This window comes from Oncorhynchus clarkii, chromosome 4, assembly GCF_045791955.1.
Source record: "Oncorhynchus clarkii lewisi isolate Uvic-CL-2024 chromosome 4, UVic_Ocla_1.0, whole genome shotgun sequence".
NCBI classification, from domain to species: Eukaryota; Metazoa; Chordata; class Actinopteri; order Salmoniformes; family Salmonidae; genus Oncorhynchus; species Oncorhynchus clarkii.
The window spans coordinates 44,323,806-44,338,342 of record NC_092150.1 but is presented as its reverse complement, the minus strand read 5'-3'; the positions used below and the strand labels follow the sequence as shown (position 1 = coordinate 44,338,342).

The 14,537-nt window shown below is 41.4% G+C and overlaps 1 protein-coding gene across 2 annotated transcripts; it reads right to left on the bottom strand.

The window, feature by feature from the left end:
- Window positions 1-1,879: 1,879 nt before the first annotated feature.
- Window positions 1,880-12,432, bottom strand: LOC139407515 (vitellogenin). 2 transcript variants are annotated; one of them, XM_071151310.1, is made up of 34 exons: window positions 12,140-12,432; window positions 11,954-11,974; window positions 11,661-11,812; window positions 11,318-11,569; window positions 11,065-11,226; window positions 10,826-10,974; window positions 10,584-10,734; window positions 10,319-10,476; window positions 10,090-10,255; window positions 8,301-8,426; window positions 7,833-8,051; window positions 7,521-7,738; window positions 7,329-7,426; window positions 7,095-7,219; window positions 6,900-7,001; window positions 6,670-6,789; window positions 6,388-6,574; window positions 6,198-6,291; window positions 5,928-6,113; window positions 5,647-5,806; window positions 5,314-5,527; window positions 4,934-5,229; window positions 4,731-4,790; window positions 4,554-4,628; window positions 4,237-4,443; window positions 3,946-4,097; window positions 3,701-3,848; window positions 3,466-3,592; window positions 3,184-3,367; window positions 2,993-3,087; window positions 2,768-2,862; window positions 2,469-2,634; window positions 2,223-2,384; window positions 1,880-2,114 (listed from the first exon to the last, which is right to left on the bottom strand). In XM_071151310.1, the coding sequence occupies exons 1-34, from the start codon at window positions 12,177-12,179 to the stop codon at window positions 2,002-2,004; spliced, it is 4,980 nt and encodes a 1,659-aa protein (XP_071007411.1). In that variant the 5' UTR covers window positions 12,180-12,432; the 3' UTR covers window positions 1,880-2,001. The 2 variants fall into 2 exon arrangements, with proteins under 2 accessions (XP_071007411.1, XP_071007412.1); XM_071151311.1 differs by having other exon boundaries at window positions 4,934-5,226; window positions 12,140-12,404.
- Window positions 12,433-14,537: the final 2,105 nt, after the last annotated feature.

Below are 14,537 nucleotides of genomic sequence, written 5' to 3'. Positions count from 1 at the left end.
GGACGGACAAGGCCCCTGACTGTGTTTTGATCAAATCAAATCAAATCAAATTTATTCATATAGCCCTTCGTACATCTCTATGGCTCTATATAGCCCTTCATTAGCTCTGACAAATTGAAAACTATAGTCATTGGCGACTCCATTACCCGCAGTATTAGACTTAAAACGAATCATCCAGCGATCATACACTGTTTACCAGGGGGCAGGGCTACCGACGTTGAGGCTAATCTGAAGATGGTGCTGGCTAAAGCTAAAACTGGCGAGTGTAGAGAGTATAGAGATATTGTTATCCACGTCGGCACCAACGATGTTAGGATGAAACAGTCAGAGATCGCCAAGCGCAACATAGCTTCTGCGTGTAAATCAGCTAGAAAGATGTGTCGGCATCCAGTAATTGTCTCTGGCCCCCTCCCAGTTAGGGGGAGTGATGAGCTCTACAGCAGTCTCACAAGTAAATCGCTGGTTGAAAACTGTTTTCTGCCCCTCCCAAAATATATCATTTGTAGATAATTGGCCCTCTTTCTAGGACTCACCCACAAACAGGACCAAGCCTGACCTGCTGAGGAGTGACGGACTCCATCCTAGCTGGAGGGGTGCTCTCATCTTATCTGCCAACATAGACAGGGCTCTAACTCCTCTAGCTCTACAATGAAATAGGGTGCAGGCCAGGCAGCAGGCTGTTAGCCAGCCTGCCAGCATAGTGGAGTCTGCCACTAGCCCAGTCAGTGTAGTCAGCTCAGCTATCACCATTGAGACCGTGTCTGTGCCTCGACCTAGGTTGGGCAAAACTAAACATGGCGGTGTTCGCCTTAGCAATCTCACTAGGATAAAGACCACCTCCATTCCTGTCATTATTGAAAGAGATCATGATACCTCACATCTCAAAATAGGGCTACTTAATGTTAGATCGCTTACTTCAAAGGCAATTATAATTAATTATAATCAATGAACTAATCACTGATCATAATCTTGATGTGATTGGCCTGACTGAAACATGGCTTAAGCCTGATGAATTTACTGTGTTAAATGAGGCCTCACCTCCTGGCTACACTAGTGACCATATCCCCCGTGCATCCCGCAAAGGCGGAGGTGTTGCTAACATTTATGATAGCAAATTTCAATTTATACAAAAAAAATGACGTTTTCGTCTTTTGAGCTTCTAGTCATGAAATCTATGCAGCCTACTCAATCACTTTTTATAGCTACTGTTTACAGGCCTCCTGGGCCATATACAGCATTCCTCATTGAGTTCCCTGAATTCCTATCGGACCTTGTATAGAGCCATAATATTTTGACTGCTGAGTGACAGAGGGACAAGTTAGTGTGGTTTTTAAGGTAATGTTTTTGTTCTTAGATGTCATTTGTACAGATTTAATGTCAAAAGTATTTTCATTGTATTACCTTTTGTTAAAGTCATGTAGTTTTATACATTTGAATGTCAGACAGCGTAATGTATTTGTTATCATAGTAAATATAGTTTTTTTCCTTAAATATTAAATATAATTTTAAAATGTACATTCAGTGAAATGTTGCTGATACACCAACACCAAATGTGAAAAGAGATATAGTTCTTTACATTGATTTATGAAATTGACAAACTGTCTTTCCTTTCAATTGATTGTGATGACAACAAAACAATATTGGTCTAAGCTATTGTATTTGTTGTAGATGCAGTGCAATGGAAATGGTATACTGAACAGTCATAGCAAGTTGCGCGTGTTTACAATATAACTCCTCTGTCAAGCTGAAGGTGTTTTTGGAACTGACGTCTTTTTTTTAAATAGTTTTTTTTATTTCATAATTCACCTTGAAAAGTGATTGCCATTAAATTTCTCTTATTAGAGGGCTCTTTTTGCAAATGAATGTATCAGAGACCATCTTTGAATGCACAGTTGGATTTATTACAATTTGAGTGGTCAATAATGTTGTAGGTTACATCTCAGTGATGTGAAATTACATATTTTCTGTTATAAAAGTTACAGTATCTGCTCCACCACAGCACTACATGCACTGCTCAGAGCAGCGACAGGCCACATGGGCTTCTGCCTTCTCCATCAGGTCCACACTCTTCTCATAGATGCTGCTCAGACCTTCAGAGCGGTTCAGGTTGGAATCTGTAATAGGAAAGAAAGTAAGAAATTAGGAACTGCAGATCAGTATTTATTGGATACATCAGAACAGTATGGTGTCTTCAGTAAAACAGTTGTCCATTATAGACTCACCGACGGGCAGGCAGTGGAAACCGATGGTGATGGGGGTGGTCCTCACTGGGAGGCATCCAGGCAGACAGCGCAGCACAGGCTCAACAGAGTAGCATTTGGACTCCCTGTCATCAACAATCACCTGCTTCTCCAGCTTCACAGACTCAAGCTTCATGAGACATTCTGACATAGAGAGGTACAGCAATAATATGTTAACTAAATGAACTGACATTTGTAATGCAGCATAAGCGGTAGGCTAAGACTTACCAGACGCATCGCGGCAGCTATCAGAAGGAAGCACCCAGGAATGGGCAAAGCTGACTGAGCTCTTGGTCAGGCGGCCACTGGGTGTACGGTACTCCTGTCTGTTTTCGCCATCAGCCTTTCCACAGAGTCCACAGGTCTGTCCCTTCATCCAGTCCACAACTTTAATCTGAGTGCCAAAATCACACAACAACTTAGAACAACTTTAGCTTATATTTTGGTAGCCTTTTAAACAAGTAATATGCTATTCATAAATTTAATGATACAGTATTATTGATATTATGACATAAGATTCCAATCACCTTCCATAAGTTGCTATCAAAGTAGACTTCTTGGAGACCATGGCTTGGGGCATAGAGAGACACGCCTTTACCCTTCCGATCGATCTTGATAGAACCTTAGGCAAGAAAATAAACAATGTTGTAGTTTATGGATGAGGCCATTTTCTATTATCTTATTACTGCAGTACATTAGATTATTCTAGTTATTGTGATGTTGATAAATAAGGTTGAAGGTGCATGAGAAACCTGAGGGGTCCTTGTATGGGAGGTTGTCGTTGGAAATTTCCATTTCATTGACCTTCACTATCACACCATGGTCCTCAGTGTACAGGTCAACATCGCTGGAAGTGTCAAAGATAACATTTCATACATTGTTATTGATGGAACTAAGAAATATATTTGTGTCAAAAGCAATTGTTTTCTAAAACAATACTCACATGTCAGAGATTTTCACATTGATGTGGTTTTGTTCAGATGCATGATCCTTCTTCAGCAGAACCATGAATTTGAGCTCTGTGGTGCAATCCTGAGCCAAAACTTGGTAGCAGGAGAGAGGCATCTTGATCTTGTACATCTTGTTGTTAAATGTTGTCAATGTGTCTCTGACCATGCTACATTTAACTGGAAAACAATAGTGTTAATTTATACCGTCCTTGCCTTTTTTAACGTTGTACTGTGACATTGTTTTGTTTTTTAGTTTTTTTATTGTTTCTGCTTACCTGCGTTGACTTCAGAAAACAAGTAGTGGATTTTGTTAACAATGTTGTCATCAAAGGGAGAAAGATCAGTCATAGACTCAAATGGCAGAGAACAGGGGAGGTTCACACCCAGTTTATACAGTGTCATCTGTGATTTAGATACACAAATCCTCATCAGAAACAGTCAACCAAGAAGAGAAGTCTGGAGAAATAAAACAGCAGAAAATGCTATTGTGGGAAAAACAATGTTCCTCACCTTGGGTGTTTTCAGAATGACATCCAGGGTCCTTTCAGATGTGGCAACCACAGTGAATTGAATCTGTTTCTCACTATTTTTGTCTTTTTGCATTGGAACCAAGTCAGCCAGGTAATATGGGATGTACCCAGGGATGAATTCAGACACACTAGAAGAGAAAAGGTTACACAAATCAGAAGTTGTTCTTGATTTGTTCTGTAACATTATTCAGCTATCACTAGTAAATAACAAATGAGTAACCGTACATCCTAACATAGCGCCAAACAGCCTTGGGAACCTTGGGGAGTTTGTCCCAAGACAACCTCAGACGAACTGCAGGGCTTGGACCAACAAGACCAGTCTCAGCAGTGATAAAGGTGTTATAATCCTTGCACTCTGCCCCCCAAGCAATCTTGGCCTAATAAGGAGAACAAAATAAAGTGTAATTTTTTTTAGTATACATTAGTTGTTATTGCTACCCACGGTACAAGCTAAACATTAAAAAAATGATCAGAAAACTTATATTGTAGCACCATTTACAAGATATTTGATCTTACAGTGACTTTGTGTTTGCTGAGCAGAACACCATCAGCACACAGTTTCCAGTTGTCGTTCTCATCAAGGGCAGCCATAATGATCTGCAGTCTGGAAGTAGCTTTGTTCAAGTAAGCAGTAACCTGGTATCCCTCTCTCTTATGGTCAGCTCTCACTAAACGGAAGAGGATGATCACCATAGGGGCAAGTTTATTGCCAAGGAATTTGTCCTGAGAAGAGAAACACATTTTAAATCTTAATTCATCTCTGCGCTCTCTCCCAATGGCACACAATGAAAGAGATGATAATCTTGACTCAAGTTATGATGGTGAAGTGTCACCTGCTTGTAGATGGCATGGAAGCTAGAGGCACTGCTCTTGCTTCTGGAGATGACATTGGAGGTGGCTTGAGAGTCCTGCAAACAAACAGCAAAACCCAGGGTATTTACGGAAAAACTTTTATACAAACATTTATTTTTGTCAACCATATCGTAGATGAAAATTCCTCAATATTGTACCTTGTGATTCTTTTTGAATTTGCGGTCGTTGGGGTTGTAAGGCTGGTCGGGGCCGTCAGGCTATTTGGGTAGAAATACCAATACATTTAATAAATTCTCTTCACATTTTTAACATCTATGTATGTTTGCAACAAGTCTGTGCCTTGTTTGTCAACTCCATAAATATCTGACTCAAAGAGTTTTGTGACAAACAGTAGCCTTACCTTGGAGATGCGAGAGCTGGAGGAGCTGGAAGAGCTGCTGCTCTCTGATTTTCTGGATCTAGAGCGGGAACTACTAGAGCGAGAGCTGCTGGAACTAGAGCTGCTGGAACTAGAGGAAGCTCTGGTGCCGTTCTTCAGATCAGGCAGCAGAATTTTCTTGAGCTTCAACAGTACAGTTTTTCCCTCGGGAGCTTCCTCCTCTTCGTTCATGGTGATGACTTTGATAATCTTTTCTGCAGCCTTGGGTCCAACTTGCACTTCAAACTCCAGCCTCTCGATGGCGGGTTCAGATGCTGCTAAAAATGGAATGCATTACAAATAGCTAAACAAATTGTTGCAAGTATATGCTGAACTTGGCTTATTACCAAATGAATGCTTACATGGTTTCACAGAAATAAGGACTGAATGCTTTCCAATCATGTTGTAGAAAAGAGTGTTTCTGATGAAGGCAGCACTCTCTGAGGTAAATTCAAAGCATGCTTTGACTCCAAGCCTTTCGACACAGATTGTCTCCTCAAGATGGACTACAATTGCCTTAATGATGGGCTTGAAGTTGGATGGCAAATCAGAATAGAGGATCTCGGAAGATCTTGACTGAAAAAATGATATAAATTCACAAAATGTATCAAATGTCTGGGGTCTGTGGTTAATCATTTCTGATTGGCAATGCTTATGTGGATTTAGTTTTGAACAAGTATTTCATACAAACTCACCAAACTTCCAGCAAAAGAGGCAGCAGAGTCTGCAATCATAGATGTGAACTTATCCCTGGACTGCTGTGTGCTTCTTGCTACTCCTTGGGCAGGAATCAAGGGAGTTATTCTCTCGGCTGGGACATCCTCCACATTTCTTGCCACAGCAAAGGTCTCAATGCTGTTTGAAGGAACATAGATCTCAAGAAAACTGTAGGTCGGCAGCCGTGTTAAAAAAATATGAACTTAATTTAAACAGCTATTACATCCTCTTTTCTGACCAAGAAAAATATTGCCCTTACTGTGCGGCAGCAATATGCTCAGGAGGGGAAACAGGGAAAGCTTCAAACTTGAAGTTGCCATTAGCGATGTCAAGCTGTGCTGCAAATTTTGCAGGGACAATTGTGCGGACCTTAGCTCTTGCCATAATAGCAGCCTGGATGAATGCAGTGTTCACTCCCATCACAGCAAATGTATGCATGACAATGCTACAGGAAGAGGAGACATTTGTTAAATTTACCAAGATTTGTGGTATTAATGATGTCATCAGAAAATATTGGTCTTATACCTACCTTGGTCTAACTTCGGCGTGTAGCTCAATGTTTGTTTTCAATAGCTGGGCAGCATGGAAGGTTTCAGGCAGAGCAGGTGTCAGAGTGGCACGGACTATGAACATAAAGATAAAAGCACATTCATATGGGAGATCAGACATCTAGCGAAGAACTACTAATTACTAAGCAAGAACTATTATGATATAGTTACCATTGACGTATGCTTTAGCGACAGCAGCAGTGTAGTAACTGAGCTCCATGGGCAAACCAACAGCGGTGGGGAAGATGCGACGCACCTCTGCAGCCAGCAGGGGCTTAACATACTGGAAAGTTGCTCCAGCCAACAGTGCCTTCAAGGCATTTCTTCCCAAAGCGTGTGCAGAAGGACTGTTGGCAAGCTGTGGGATATTATTAGGTTTAGCTGTTTTGTCCCTCAACTGTGAATGTTTTATGAATACTTTTGGAGACTATTAAGTTATATCATCTGTTGTACCTGAAGTGCCTGATCGATGATGGACTTGTCGATGTTGGCAAAGGCAATTTCCTGTCCAAAGAACTTCACATATATGGAGGCTAGGGGCTTGCTTGTGGCTAGGGACCTCCAGTCAGACAGCTGTGGATAGATGAGTAAAGCAAACCTGATTGATCAATTTCATTTAAAAAATCCACAGGGATTGAAGCAATTTAAGATAAATGTGTAACGTAGTGGTCGTTGATACTTACAGCCTTAATGACACGCCTCATCTTGGTGATCCTGTCAGCATTTTCAGGAGCTGGGGGTAATTTCAGAAGAGCCTCCTGGATTCCCTCAGTTCTCACTCCAACCTAAGGGGCAAACATTAAGCTTGGACAGTTAAAAAGTGTTTTAAATGTTCTCAATCATTATCATTTCAAGGTACTTTGAAAAAACGCCTTTACCTCAAGAACATCAGCAGCTGCTCCAGCAAAGTAGGTGCGAGCTTTGGCCACGACAGTTCTGGGGAAAAGGGTGGCAGCATCGTTGATGTAGAAAGCACTGGCAGCAGCACCAATCCTCAGGGGATCTTTAAGATGGGGAAAAATGACTGTTAATGAATGACTTTGTTGATGTTTAGTGAATGATGCTAATGGGCCAGTCGTTGCAAGCCAAGGAAGATAAGAGGAGGACCTTACTGGAATAGGCATCCAGGTGGATGGCTTGACTGAAGTGGCAGCTCAATCTTCTAAATTTGTTGCTGAGCATCTTGACAGCAACATTGCAGGCAGCAGCACTAAAATGAAGGAATAGCAACTATGTTATTAAATCTGATTCCATAGATATTGAGAGAGATGTAATGACATGTAAAGGTGAAAGAGTGCTCTTACACTGAGGCAAAGTCAGGGGCGGTGCTCCTGGTCAGGGACATCATGTGAGAGTAGGTGAAGCTAGCCACCTGCATATTTTTCTCTGTTTTCAGAATGCTAGCTAAAGTAATCACCAGGCCCATTGGGGGCTTTGTCTCAAACAGAACAATGCAGGCAAGCATGCGGAGCTCTGGGTGGAGAGCCTTGTCCATGAACAACTGCACAGCAACTTCCTGGACCTATTTCACAACAATAATGCAGAGATTTGAATGGACTTCGCCAATGAGAATCATGATGTTGTCATTTGCAATTTAATGGAGGGACTGTACTCACCATTCTAGGCTCCCTCTTAGCAATGTTCCTCAGGGCCAAAACTGCATCAGCCTGGACTCTCAGGGGCAGAGCAGCAGCTGCAGTTCCAAACACGGGCAGGAGCTTTGTGATTGGTTTAATGCTAGCAGGATGGCCAGCATTACCCAGAGCTTTAAGAACCATGGAGAGTTCCTCAAATTTGCTATTAGCAACAGCCTGAACAGCAAGTTCGTGGATGGGCTGTGGGAAGACATGTACAGTAGATATGTTTGAATAACCTCAATCAGTAGATCATCATATACATGAGATGACATCTACCTCTTTGAAGAGTATCCCAATAGCACTGATTTTGCTGATAAATCTTTTTTTTGAGGGAAAATATACTTGATACGATTGTGATATGTTGCTATCTCACCTAGCTATCGTAAGAGCATCTATCTGTTAAGTGACTCAAATGTAAATGATTATAGGAAAATACATCCAGTTTACCTTCACAAGTTCAGCGGGGCAGTTGGGATGTTCAACACAGTATTTGGAAACCATGGTACCATAACCAAGCATGGTGAGCTCACGTAGAACTGGGTGTGTCTGAATCTTGTGGTTGAAAGCCAGGCTCTGGTGGTGAAAAAGGTATTGTTTTGAGTCATCTTTATATAATTTCTTACAAAATATTGAAGAGATAGGACAGTGTAGAAGGAGTAAAGTGGGTCCAGGATTCTCAACCAGACGGCCGCGAGCACATATGTGACCAGCTTCAAAAAGCTAGGCGTATGTCGCACATCACTACTTCACAGGAGATGCATTTGCAGTTTATTCTTTCAGAAATGCCTCCTGGAACATGTGAACTGTCATGTGCCTTCATAACAAACTTGTATGCCATCTGTAAATATGAATACAATTGTTAAATTAGGAGCCTAGTTGGTTTAGCCATGGAAAAATACCTTCCCGCTAGCCATGATTGGCTGAGATAATGAATGGGCTAATGAATGGGCTGGACATGCCGAGAGATGAGTTTGTGTTGGTCTGCTATGTAGCACGCTTCTGTCTATAACATGAGCTGCTCGGTATATGTCAATAATCCTTGCTACAGTGGCTTTTTTGAAAGATATAATGCTAGCCATGGAGATCTGCAAATGTGTTGCTACTGCGCTCAACAACATTGTTGCCCAGAATTTATTAGGTGCTATCGACAAAGATTAGTGGGAAAAAGTTGTGATGGACTACTTTCTGCACACGGTCAGTGTGAACCGAAGTGACTTGACACAACAACGGGCCCAACAAGCTGTAGCTTGCTACAAACCAAACAGAAAAGACACACTGCCATGAAATGTTCATCCATGTATACTGGTAAGAGTGTAGCTACATTCTCAGATATTACAAGTTTCAAATTTAGTCAGAAAGTCATTTTCATTGCAAGTTCAAGCGTACTGTTAGCTAGCTAGCAAATGTTAGCTTGCTGGCTTGCTAGCTAACGGCACGTGTATGATCTCTGTAGTAATATTATTTGTATCTCAGAAAGCCACTTGTAATTGCTGATTATGGCCATCGATTGTATTTCATGAACATGTGTACATGTCCAGACAATAGTAACCATCCACTTAGCTACATGTGGCTGGGGGTGGTTATATAATTTATGTCACATGACCCATCAGTTTTGGACAAGTGTCTGGGTAAGCATAATGTATAATTATCAAATAATTATAAAATATTTTTATCCGGACACTTTCAAAGTCAGATTAGGATATAGGCCAAGGACTAGATAACGTGCATTTTTAACTGGAGTTTTCCCTATTTTAGGCTACTACTTTCACCACTTTTAGTCTTGAAATCTTTGGTTGTTTACTACACTACCTTACTCACTCTGTTTAGCTCATGGTCTCACATGTGAATCCTTAAAGAGATGGGTGGGGCTAGGGCTTTAGAGGGTGTGAACGATGCCGAATAGGTTTAAACGCAGAAGCTCTCCAGTAGGTGTAGGAAAAAATTAAAGGGACATTTTCTCAAAAGTGAGGTTACAAGTTGACCAACTTTCAAAGCAGAATTACTTTCGCATTGTTCCTCAACTGTGGTGTATGATATACCGTTTTGAAGATCTGAGTCCCTACTTTAAATTAAAAAAACACCAAATGTTGCTACATAAAACTGAATCGAGGCTCTGGGTCACATATGTGTTGAAGGTAATGGTGTTAACCACTAGACCACCTCATGCTACAATTTTTAGTCATCTTAATGAGGAAATCTATAAGAATGCTTAAACATCATTTAAAGGTTTACTTACTTCAACAAGCTTGACAGTCTCCAGATCAGCAGCCACCATATGCACAGCGGCAACCAGAGCCTGAGCAGCCTCAAAAATAGTGATGTCACCAGCCAAAAACTTCTCCTTGATGAATCTCACAGCCACTGAACTTCCGATAGAGGGGACAGCATCCAGGATCCAGTGTCTGAAAAAAAGGTTTTCTGTCATTGTGTCTTTGTTTGAGCAATTGAGCAAGAATTGTTTTTACCTGTAAGCTGGTTTGGCCTTGAACTCAGCCCAGATGGCATTAATAGTCTCAGAGCTTGCCATGCGCAGGAGCTGAATAAACTGCAGAAACTTAAGAGGAGCATCTTCATGGACCGGTGCCGTGTTGTATGTGACCAGATGATTCAGGATCTTCACAGCCTAAACAATTATAATGAAGTGCTTGTATTAAACCTTTGTTATCTTTGGCTTTACATATTGTCAGGCTATTGTATCAAATAATAGATAGAGTCATTGAGTCACTGTACCTGAGCACGTGCGTTGCTGATCTTAAGGAGCTGAATGGGCATCTGGAGAATCTCAGTGGCAAACTCATACCGGATGGATCCACGGTGAACATAGTTATTATCGGGGACAACAATTGGATCCTTCTTGATCTCAACGAAAGTCAACATTTGTCTGTGAAAGGTAGTTCATGGGAAACTTTTAAACCTATAAGCTTAATAAAATGAAAATGTTTTCCTTTTGTACCACAAATCAGTCAACATACTTTGCTTCCATTTGGGCAGCTCCTGACATCTCATTGAATGGTGTGAACTGATGGAGCTCAGTAACAGTGGCCTCCAAGATCAGAGCACCATTGTCAGCGGGCTTCATGAGGTAGTTGTAAGTGGCAGCTCCCATCAGGGCCTCCCCTCTCTGTTTAGACAAAACACAGAGTTGTATTGTCATGTGAAGTGTTTCTGGTTATGTTTTTCCAACCCCCAAAATAGATACTTATGCTCATACCTGCCGGCACTCTACACACTTCTCTGTGTAAGCCAGACCAAAGTCCTTCATGATTCTCTGCTGACAGTTATTGAGATCCTTGTTCTTGGTCAAATGGATGCGCTCTGCCTTGGCATCTTCCCTGATCACATAGTGGGTCTTGCACACTCCCTGAGCTCCAGCCTAACACAAAAGAGAGCATGAATGAGGAACTCAAACATTGCTTACTGAAACATGTTTTGCATCTACATATGAACATATATACAAGTTTTACCTCCTGCAACTCATAGACGTTTTGTGTCTTCTTGATGTTGAGCTGAAGAATGTTCAGGATACCTCTATGGACATTCAGCACTGTTTCAGAGACAGCAGTGGGGGCAAATACCTTACCCACAACACCCTTGGCATACTCAAACTTGATGGGAATCGAGAACTGAGCAGCCAGGGCTGAAGTGAGTTTTGCAGCTGGGACGAAAGGATCTTTGGGCCACACACCACTGTACTCAAAGATCTCAGGGTTCACAAGCTACAAGAAGATATCAATTGATGTATTAGTCAATGTAATGGACATCACATTAAGATATTGTTTGTGTGGGAACTTCATGTATATTTAATACCTTCAGCAAGTAGGTATTCTCTGCAACTGCACTGATAAGAACTTTGCTGATTACTTTTACTCCAGCTCTAGCCAGACCCTCCTCTGGCAGACCACCCAGGAGCAGTGCCTCATACTTGTACACATAGGTCTTACTGGCAGCAAAATCAGGGGCTGTAATAACAATCAAAACATATTTGATGATCTTGTGATCTGAGAACTGGTTTTACTTAATTTATTCAACTCGAAAAAAATGCAGAAGTGAAACTACCTAATAAACATAAGTAAAAATCCATAAAAATAATATGTACTTACCAAAGTTAACAGATTGACTCGCTACAAGATAAAACAAAAATTATTGTCACAATATGTTACTGAATGTTTTTCAAAAAATGTCATAGATACAGAATTGTACATTTCTATATTTACATAACTTAGTTATATTTACATGAAGTTAGTTATAATATCTGCACTAGAATAAGACAGAAAAACTGTACTTACCCACAAGGGCTAGAGTCAGTGCAAGTACTACTGCTCTCATGGCCAGTGTGATGTGAGGAACAACAGTCCCAGAACGCCTTTTAAAGAAATGTTCTGTCGACAAAACAATCGTAACAAAATATATAATTAACTAACGTTACATAAGTTGAGATCAGTATGTGCTCATAATAAAGCCTGTTGAGTGGGTTATCACTAGTTCTGAGGTGGCCACATACACCCATAGGTTAGGTTAACCTGCCCCACTGCCATTTAGTCCTTCACAGATCAATGTCCATCTAAGTCAGTTCTTTAATGAAAATTATCTGGAGAATCACGTGTTGTTTTATCCAACAAGTTATGTATACTACGACCTTCATTTTTCTTTAAATACTACATTAGTTATTTTTCTCTATTTATCTTATTCCAAGTCAGAACCTTCCAGAGTAGTGATGCTGTGCAGGCAGCGATCGGTTGAAAAGCATGCATTTGGTTTAACTTGCATTTAAGAGCAGTTGGAGGCCACGGAAGGAGAGTTGTATGGAATTGAAGCTCGTCTGGAGGTTAGTTAACACAGTGTCCAAAGAAGGGCCAAAGGTATACAGAATGGTGTCGTCTGTGTAGAGGTGGATCAAAGAATCACCAGCAGCAAGACCGACATCATTGATGTATACAGAGAAGAGAGTCGGCCCTAGAATTGAACCCTGTGGCACCCCCATAGAGACTGCCAGAGGTCCGGACAACAAGCCCTCCGATTTGACACACTGAACTCTATCAGAGAAGTAGTTGGTGAACCAAGCAAGGCAATCATTTGAGAAACCAAGGCTGTTGAGTCTGCTAATAAGAATGTTGTGATTGACAGAGTCGAAAGCCTTAGCCAGGTCGATGAATACGGCTGCACAGTAATGTCTCTTATCGATGGCGGTTATGATATCGTTTAGGATCTTGAGCGTGGCTGAGGTGCACCCATGACCAGCTCTGAAACCAGATTGCATAGCGGAGTGGGGATGCTTTAATAGTGTTATGCCCTGTCCTAAACCCTGATTGGTTTACATTCAAAATACATATATCTGGAAAAAAAGGAGCAAAGTTGTACATTTGCCAAGAATTCTAGAATCTTAGCTAGACAAGGAAGCCTTGAAAAGGGGAGATAATTATTAAGATCACTACTATCCCCGCCCCTATGGAGTGGTAGCACAAGAGCTGATTTCCATACTTTTGGAATACTGTCTTTCTTGATAATGTTTAATAAAAGATTTTAGGTTATTGAGCCAACAATGATGGGCACTGCACACTTAAGCAGCCCGGGATCCAAGTGGATACCCCCTGTGGATTTATTGTTGTCTATTGCTAGCAAAGCATCCATGACTTATTTTGTAAATAACCTAAAAGAAAAGCTTTGACTATAATTTCTCTGATCATTCAGCAAGTTTCCTCTATCAGCATTCAGCCTAACATCATTGTGAATAGGCTTAGAAGTTCTTTCAAAGAGAGCCCGCTGAAATAAAATGGCAATTAAATGCATCACTGATGACATTTTTTCTGTAATGAGGCCAGTGTCTAAATTAATTTGTTGTGGCAGACAGGAGGAAGAAGATCTCTTTAGGGATTTGACAGTTTTCCAAAATGATACACAATGATTCCTCAGTTGCTTAAAAGCTTGCCAGTCCGGGCCTAAGCCTCTGTTCCTGGCCTTGGCCCAAGCATCATCTCTATTATCCCTATTATGAATGACTTCTATAATAATAATAATAATTTTGTAATGTACCAGGCATTCAATCTACCTTTAACCCTTTTTTTTTACTGTAGCTGTAACGCCCAGGGTCGTTTGGAGAACACACACTTCTCAGCCTTGACGTATAGGTCATGCTCCAGCAGTCTACCAAGCACCTTGCGTACCAGAGACACATGCGCGGCGCGGGTGGTGGAATAGATCGGAATATTATTGATATAGACAACCACGCCCTGCCCGTGCAGGTCCCTGAGAATCTTGTCTACAAAGGCTTGAAAGACGGCTGGAGCATTCTATAACCCAAACGGCATGACAAGGTACTCATAGTGGCCCGATGTGGTACTAAACGCTGTTTTCCACTCATCTCCATCCCGAATACGCACCAGACTGACTATACGCGCTCCTGAGATCCAGTTTTGTGAAAAACTGTGCTCCGTGAAATGGTTCCACCGCCGTAGCGATGAGAGGTAGTGGGTAACTAAACCCCACTGTGATGGCATTTAGACCTCTATAATCAATGCACGGACGGAGACCTCCCTCCTTTTTCTTCACAAAAAAAGACGGGTGAGATGGGTGAGATGGAGGGCCGAATGTACCCCTGCCCCAGAGATTCCGTGACATATGTCTCCATAGCCAGCGTCTCCACCTGGGTCAATGTGTACCACGTGACTCTTGGGAAGCGCAGTGTTT